Below are 10,000 nucleotides of genomic sequence, written 5' to 3'. Positions count from 1 at the left end.
AGTGTAGCGTTCTACAGCCCTTGTTTTGTTTCTTAAAACAGTTCCAAATTTTAAAAAATCCACGGTAAAAGGCTGGTAGTCCAGAAATGTCCAGCATTTTTGTGTCCATTAAAAACAACGCTCTGTCCAGCCCCAGTCCTTGAACTGTGCGTAGTAGTCCACTGGCTGCTGCTCTCCATACTAAGTCTCCGGGTCCAGTGAGGAGTCTCTGGATGAACTGGAGGCGGAAGGCTGCGGCTCTGCTGGACAGCTGGACCAGCCCCTGTCCTCCTTCCTCCTTCGGCAGATGAAGCACACTCTGTGGAATCCAGTGTAGACACGCCCCAGAAGAAGTCCACCAGCAGGGCCTGGATGTTTGCCAGCAGGTTCAGCGGCAGATCCACGCATGCCAGCTTGTGCCAGAGGGACGACGCGGCGAGGTTGTTGATGACCAGCGTTCTCCCCCTGTAGGACATCTTTGGAACCAGCCGCTTCCACCTGCTCAGTCTGCCCTTCACCTGCTCTACAGAACCTTCCTAGTTTTTACTTAAAAACTCATTGTTCCCCAGGTAGACACCCAAGTATTTAAAACCACCTCTTTTCCACGCTAAGCCTCCTGGTAGTGACGGTTGCCCACCTTCCCACTCCCCAACTAAAATGGCTTCACTTTTAGACCAGTTAACTTTGGCGGAGGAGAAAATTTGAAAGTCATTTAAAATATCAGTTAAAACATTGACATCATTTTGTGTGTTTATCATCACTACCAGATCATCTGCATAAGCTGATAAACATATTGAGGCATTAGCATGTGGAATATTAAAACCAGAGAGATTACTTCTTAACTTATTTAAAAGAGGTTCAATAGCTAGAGAGTACAACATTCCAGAGAGGGAACAGCCCTGCCTGATCCCTCTGTACACTCTAAAAGGAGCACATAAACCACCGTTAACCTTCAGTACACTCTCAATGTCACTGTACAACACCCTGATCATGGCTATAAAACCTGGACTGAACCCAAAGGCTTCCAGCACCTTCCACAAATATTCATGTTCAACCCGGTCAAAAGTCTTTTCCTGATCTAGAGAAATCAGACCAGTCTTTAAGCCCAATAGCCTGGAGACGTCCAAAATGTCACGAATTAAATACACATTATCGAATATGGACCTATCAGGCACACAGTACGTCTGGTCCTGGTGAATGAGCTGCTCCATTACCTTAGTCGGTCTCGAGGCTCATGCTTTTGAGAGCAGCTTGCAGTCAGTGCACAGTAGTGAGACCGGGCACCAGTTCTTCAGGTGGGTTAGGTCTCCCTTCTTCGGTAGCAGGGTCAGGACGGCCCTCCTGCAGCTCAACGGGAGTTCACCTCTCCGTACGCTGTCCCGTAGGACATCTAGCACATCCTGCCCTATGACGGCCCAGAATGCCTTGTAGAACTCGACAGGGAGACCGTCTATACCTGACGCCCGTCCATTCTCCATCCCCTGGAGAGCCTCATGAACCTCCTCCAGCGTCAGCTCCCTGTCCAGCTCTCTCGCCGCTCGCTCAGAGAGCTTTGGCAGGTCCATGAGGAAGCTGTCCTCCACTACTTGTGCCCCTGACCACTCACTGCTGTACAGCTTCAAGTAGAAGCTTACTGTCTGCTGGTGAATTTCAGTGGGCTCAGATACGAGATCCCCTGATTCTGTTCACACAGCATGTATAAATCTTTTCTGTCCATTCTTCTGCTCTAAACTGAAAAAGAACTTTGAAGGAGCATCCATCTCAGCAGTGCTTTTAAAGCGTGAGTGGACCAGCGCCCCCTGTGCTGTAATGTCTAACAGGTCGTTCATTTTGGATTTCTTACGTTTGAGGGCTTCAACATGCCCTCGATTTCCAGTGGCCTCCAAACGCTGGAGCTCCACTATTTCTATCTCCAGAGCTTTCAGAGATCTAACAATGTCTCTTGTGACATTGAGAGTGTACTGCTGACAAAATTCTTTGACTTGTGCTTTTGTCACATCCCACCACAGCTGAAGTGAACTAAAAGCTGCCTTCTCATGTTTAAAACAATTCCATAAAAAAATAAAAGACTCCCTAAAATTAGCATCTTCTAAAAGAGCAGTGTTAAAATGCCAGTAGGCACTCCTAGGTTTAACCTTCTCTTTAGTAATAGTACACTGGACCATACTGTGGTCAGAGATACCTACTGGAACAATAAAACACTTTGTAAAAAACGTCAGCTGATGTTTAAAACCATAAAAACGATCTAATCTCGCCAGGGAGAGTGTGTTATCTATGGCATGGGCCCACGTGTACTGTCTCTTGTTCTTATTAAAAGTTCTCCATATGTCGCTCAACTCGTGGGCCTCCACCATCTCCCACAGACGCTTACGGGAAGCCATGTGAGGTTCTGTGTGGTTCCGGTCTAAAATATCTGTAGTACAGTTAAAATCTCCACCCAGAATTAAAATTTCTGCAGTGTTGCAGTCAGCAATGACATTGTTCAGAGTATCTAAAAACATCATCCTCTCCACTGCACTGGTGGGAGTGTACACACAGATAAAAACTAAAACCTCATTCTCATAAAAAGTTTTCACTTTTAAAATCCTCCCATTTAAAAATTCTTCAACTGAATAAGAACAAGGAATAAAACTGAGTAAAGAGCAAGGCGACTCCACCACTGAGCGTTGTGTTATGGCTTAAAATCACCAACCCATCCCACTCCTTCACCCAATCAGCAGCATTGCTGGTGTCGCTGTGGGTTTCCTGCAGCATGGCAACGTCAATGTGCTTCTGCTTTAAAAGACCATACAGTTTAGCTCTCTTGATTTGCTCTCTTGCCCCATTAATATTTAAACTCGCAATATTAACTCCTTTCATAGAAATAAATAAAATAAATAAAATTAAACAGAGGGTAAAAACCACTCTACCATAAAAAAAACACCACATTAGTCATCATCAGAGTTTTCCTTATTCACTCGTGATCAGTTTCTTCAGACGGAAAATTTCAACATCAATGAATGCACCTTCTCTTCTGAAGAACTTAACGTCGTGAATAAACTGCTTACGGTTCGGGAAAAACTCTTCCAATGCTACATTTTTCTGCCATTTGGTGTTCCTTAAAAACTCTTTAATATCATCAGCGCTGTACACAACATGAACCTGTTCCTCCTGAGAATCGAACATTAAAACAGAGTCTGACATGCAGTCATCACTGTCTGATTCTCGTTCCCCCATCTTTGTGTCCTTTTTTGCCTGCTTTTTTCCCCGTCCCTTACCTTGCTTTTTCCTTTTATTTGGCACTTTAAAGACGGGCTCATCCACCATGTCCACGTCTCCCCCGTCCCCCTGCACTGGTGTAGTGTCCGGTGTTTCCGGGCGTTCGCTCTGCACCTCCGTGCCTGCCTCTGCCAGCGCAGGCAGCTCCAGCACTGCTCCAGAACCCACTGAGCTCTTCTCAGTGGAGCACGGCTTCTCCCGGTCCGGTTGAGCTGAGCATGGCTCTTCCGCGGCCGGTTCGGCCGTGCATGGCTTTTCCGGGGCTGTTGCAGCCCCAGTGGGCTTCTGGGTTGCAGGCTGGGCTTGGGTTTCACTCTTTTTCGGGTCTGGTGCAGCAGCAGCTCCGGGGCCCTCAGCAGCCGGTCGAACTGTAGCCGCAGGGGGAACGACCCCAGCCGACTGAGCTGCGTCCTGCCCCGGTCGCTCAGAAACACCGGGGTCACTCTGCCTCTCAGGGCAGGCCCGAGCAAGATGACCAGTTTTTCCACATTTAAAACACTTAATATCTGTATCAGAAGAAACAAACAGATTGTAGTCAAAGCCTTCAACTCTGAATTTAAAAACAGCATTCAGCTCTTCCACACCTTCTTTAAAAACCATGAAGACCATTCTTCTAAAAGAAACCAAGTGTTTAACCAGTGGGGACTTACAGCCAAGAGGGATTCTCTTAATGGGGGAGACAATTCGCCCGTACCGAGACAGTTCTTTACAGATAGCTTCATCTGAAATAAAAGGAGGGACGTTGGACAACAAGACTTTCTTAGCTGGGGAACTGAGGGGAGAAACCAGTATTGTCTCATTATTAACAATGATGCCTTTCTGAATCAGATTTCTGACTTTCTCAACATTATTCAGAAACACCACAATGGCACTGTTCATTCTGGAGGCAGAGACAATATTCTCATGCCCCACCACGTTACCGACTGCTACACAACATTCTTCAACACTCACCGGACACACAACACGGACACCGTGCCGGACACACAACACGGACACCGTGCCGGACACACAACACGGACACCGCGCCGGACACACAACACGGACACCGCGCCGGACACACAACACGGACACCGCGCCGGACACACAACACGGACACCGCGCCGGACACACAACACGGACACCGTGCCGGACACACAACACGGACACCGCGCCGGACACACAACACGGACACCGTGCCGGACACACAACACGGACACCGTGCCGGACACACAACACGGACACCGTCTGGGGAAGTTGTTCTGCAGCATCATCAATACGAGACTCATAGACTTCCTTACCGAGCGCCATGTCTTAAGCAGAAGTCAGATTGGATTCTTACCAAATTACAGAACATCAGACCACATCTTTACACTGCACACTCTAACTGACAAATATATCAACCAAAACAAAACCAAAATATTTGCTTAAAAAGTTTTCAGAAAAGTTTTGATTCAATTTGGCACCAAGGATTATTATCTAAACTGGAAATTGGTATAGGGGGTAAAACATACAATATCATAAAAACAATGCACTCAAACAATAAATGTGTAATTAAAATAAATAAGTAAACTGAATTATTCACTCAACTGGCAAAATTATTAGAACAGTCACCAGCACCCGGCCTCACACTACACCACTCCAGTATAAAGTTCCTCCTCTATGCAGATGATCTGGTCCTGCTGTCTCCTACAGACGAGGCTCTACAGCAGAACCTCCACATCCTGCACAGGTTCAGTCAGACCTGGGCCCTGACTATAAACCCAACCAAGACAAAGGTCCTAACCTTTCAAAAACGACCCAGAGGTCAGGGAAAGAGACACAGTTTCACCCTCGGTATCACCAAAATTGATCATGTCACTAATTACACATACCTCGGGCTGAAATTCAGGGCAAAAGTAAACCTCAGCCTGGCTGTGAATGAACTGAAGGAGAAAGCAAGAAGGGCTTTCTATGCCATCAAAAATTTTATTCCAGTTCAAATCCCAATTAGAATCTGGCTCAAAATATTCCAAACAGTTCTAGAACCTATTGCACTGTATGGTAGTGAAGTCTGGGGTCCTCTCCTAAATCAGGAATTCAACAAATGGGACAAAAACCCAATAGAAGCCCTGCATGCAGAGTTCTGTAGGAGCATCCTCAGGGTACAGAGGAACACACCTAACACCACATGCAGGGCAGAATTAGGACGGGGGGGGGGGGGGGTTGGAGTGAGAGAGAGTTGCTGTGGGTTTCAGGAGACTCGGGTGTGGCTTCTGCTTGGTTGGAATGAAACCCTGCAGAATTCCGGTGCTTTCCGGGGAACACTGGACACCACTGACCCACGCCCATGCTGTGTTTACTTTGTGATTCAGAACAGGTTAGCGTACAGTAGTCTACCTAAACTCTAAACTCAGTGGCCAATCACAACGCTAGCAGCGCACGGGGGGCGTGGCTACGCCGGAGAAGCGGTGAGAAAACAAACGGAACCCGGAAGTACGATGCGGCAGTCTTCATGGCAGCCGTCGTCAGTGGAACACTTTCCTAAACAAACATGTGATCTGTTTTAGTTTCTCATCTGGAAAATGGCAGGGGTTTTACTGAAATGGCTTTGTCTGTTTAACGCCGTGTTCTTCTGCCTCGCTGACGGTGAGTTCGTTCTATATTCCGCTGTTTTTCAGTATCGCAGTGTTTGCGGTGGTTCAGCTGATCATTTTATCTCTTTACCTAGAGAATCCCTCAGTACATAACTTTTACACCTTTAACGTCACAAGCTAATGCTCTGATTATTAATATATTAATGTTTAAGTAATATTTTATATATTTTATAAGCTGCAATACTACGTCACTGTGACAGAATCTTTAACAGGCTAAAGTGTAATTATAAATAATACAACTATGAAGTAAAGACATGCACGTGCACTAGAACTAAAAGGAAAAACTTTCGTTGTTGTTTATAAACATGTTTTTGTTTACGAATTCCGCCCCCGTGATGTCACTTCCCCTCCGCAGATGTGAGCTATGTCAGTGGGTTCTACTCCAACACGCCTCAGAGGTTATCAAAGTACAGCTGGTTTGGGAATGCGCGCCTGTTCCGGTTCCAGGTGCCGGAAGGGGCGGACCTTGTGCGCTGGTCACTCACGGTCCTGCGTGGCTCCGGGTTCAGCTGCGGTGACCAGAACATCGCAGTGTGAGTGACTGTCCACTTTCACACACATTCAACACATGAATTCGACTTGTAATAAATCATCCCTCATGTGTTCAGTGATAATGGGTCTGATTTGTTGGTTGGTTTTAATTAAGGTGATTAATTAAGATCACAACATCAACACTATCAACATCATCACAACATCATCACACCATCATCACAACATCACATCATCACATCATCACAACATCATCACAACATCACATCATCACATCATCACAACATCATCACAACATCACATCACCACACCATCACCACACCATCATCACACCATCATCACACCATCACCACACCATCACCACACCATCACCACACCATCATCACACCATCATCACACCATCACATCACCACACCATCATCACAACATCACATCATCACACCATCATCACAACATCACCACACCATCATCACAACATCACCACACCATCATCACAACATCACATCATCACACCATCACATCACCACACCATCACCACACCATCATCACACCATCATCACACCATCACCACACCATCACCACACCATCACCACACCATCATCACACCATCATCACACCATCACATCACCACACCATCATCACAACATCACATCATCACACCATCATCACACCATCACATCACCACACCATCACCACACCATCATCACACCATCATCACACCATCACCACACCATCACCACACCATCATCACACCATCATCACACCATCACCACACCATCATCACACCATCATCACACCATCATCACAACATCACATCATCACACCATCATCACATCACCACAACATCACATCACCACACCATCATCACAACATCACATCATCACACCATCATCACACCATCATCACATCACCACAACATCATCACATCACATCACCACACCATCACCACACCATCATCACACCATCATCACAACATCATCACATCACCACACCATCATCACACCATCATCACACCATCATCACACCATCATCACACCATCATCACACCATCATCACAACATCATCACATCACCACACCATCACACCATCATCACAACATCATCACAACATCACATCATCACACCATCACCACACCATCACCACACCATCATCACACCATCATCACACCATCATCACACCATCATCACACCATCACCACACCATCATCACAACATCATCACAACATCATCACACCATCATCACAACATCACATCACACCATCATCACACCATATTCACACCATCACACCATCATCACACCATCATCAAAACATCACAACATCACATCACATCACCACACCATCATCACACCATCACATCACATCATCACACCATCACATCATCACACCATCACATCATCACACCATCACATCACATCATCACACCATCACATCACCACACCATCATCACAACATCACACCATCAGCACACCATCACCACACCATCATCACAACATCACATCATCACACCATCACATCACATCATCACACCATCACATCATCACACCATCACATCATCACACCATCACATCACATCATCACACCATCACATCACCACACCATCATCACAACATCACACCATCATCACACCATCACCACACCATCACCACACCATCATCACAACATCACATCATCACACCATCACCACACCATCACCACACCATCATCACAACATCACATCATCACACCATCATCACACCACCACACCATCAGCACACCATCACAACATCACATCGACACACCATCATCACACCATCACCACACCATCATCACAACATCACACCATCACCACACCAACATCACACCATCATCACACCATCACCACACCATCATCACACCATCACCACACCATCAGCACAACATCACATCATCACACCATCATCACACCATCACCACACCATCACCACACCATCACCACACCATCATCACAACATCACATCACCACACCATCACCACAACATCACATCAGCACACCATCACCACACCATCATCACACCATCACATCAGCACACCATCAGCACACCATCATCACAACATCACATCACCACACCATCACCACACCATCATCACACCATCATCACAACATCACACCATCATCATACCATCACCACACCATCATCACATCACATCATCACACCATCACATCACCACACCATCATCACATCACACCATCACATCATCACACCATCATCACATCATCACACCATCATCACACCATCACAACATCACATCATCACACCATCATCACACCATCATCACACCATCACAACATCACATCATCACACCATCATCACATCACATCATCACACCATCATCACACCATCACACCATCACAACATCACACCATCATCACACCATCACACCATCATCACACCATCATCACACCATCATCACAACATCACATCATCACACCATCACCACACCATCACCACACCATCATCACACCATCACCACACCATCACCACACCATCATCACACCATCACCACACCATCACATCACACCATCACCACACCATCACATCATCACACCATCACCACATCACATCAGCACACCATCACCACACCATCACATCACCACACCATCACATCATCACACCATCACATCACAACATCATCACATCATCACACCATCATCACAACATCACAACATCACAACATCATCACACCATCATCACAACATCACACCATCACACCATCACAACATCACACCATCATCACACCATCACACCATCATCACACCATCATCACACCATCATCACAACATCACATCATCACACCATCATCACACCATCATCACAACATCACATCATCACACCATCATCACAACATCACATCACACCATCATCACACCATCATCACACCATCACACCATCATCACACCATCACCACACCATCACCACACCATCATCACACCATCACAACTTCACACCATCACCACACCATCACCACACCATCATCACACCATCATCACAACTTCACACCATCACCACACCATCATCACACCATCACCACACCATCACTACACCATCACCACACCATCACCACACCATCATCACAACATCACATCATCACACCATCATCACATCACATCATCACACCATCATCACACCATCATCACACCATCATCACACCATCATCACAACATCACCACACCATCATCACAACATCACCACACCATCATCACAACATCACCACACCATCATCACATCACATCATCACACCATCATCACATCATCACACCATCACCACACCATCACCACACCATCATCACACCATCACCACACCATCATCACATCACATCATCACATCACATCATCACACCATCATCACAACATCATCACAACATCACATCACACCATCATCACACCATCATCACACCATCACCACACCATCATCACAACATCACAACATCACATCACACCATCATCACACCATCACCACACCATCACCACACCATCATCACACCATCATCACAACATCATCACAACATCACATCAGCACACCATCACCACACCATCATCACAACATCACATCATCACACCATCACCACAACATCACATCAGCACACCATCACCACACCATCATCACAACATCACATCATCACACCATCACCACAACATCACAT

General features: G+C 46.1%; 1 protein-coding gene across 1 annotated transcript in view; it reads left to right on the top strand.

The window, feature by feature from the left end:
• Positions 1-5,679: 5,679 nt before the first annotated feature.
• pgap6 (post-glycosylphosphatidylinositol attachment to proteins 6) overlaps positions 5,680-10,000 on the top strand; it is an 11,937-nt gene continuing 7,616 nt past the window's right edge. Inside the window, exons 1-2 of the mRNA XM_058380158.1 lie at positions 5,680-5,841; positions 6,205-6,382. Of these exons, the coding sequence (XP_058236141.1) occupies positions 5,778-5,841; positions 6,205-6,382 (242 nt within the window). The 5' untranslated portion in view covers positions 5,680-5,777. The remainder of the gene's footprint in view (positions 5,842-6,204; positions 6,383-10,000) is intronic.

The sequence above is a fragment of the Hemibagrus wyckioides genome, linkage group LG26, assembly GCF_019097595.1.
Source record: "Hemibagrus wyckioides isolate EC202008001 linkage group LG26, SWU_Hwy_1.0, whole genome shotgun sequence".
Lineage (NCBI taxonomy): Eukaryota > Metazoa > Chordata > Actinopteri > Siluriformes > Bagridae > Hemibagrus > Hemibagrus wyckioides.
Note: the sequence above shows the minus strand (reverse complement) of the source record. Positions and strands in the feature narration are given on the sequence as shown.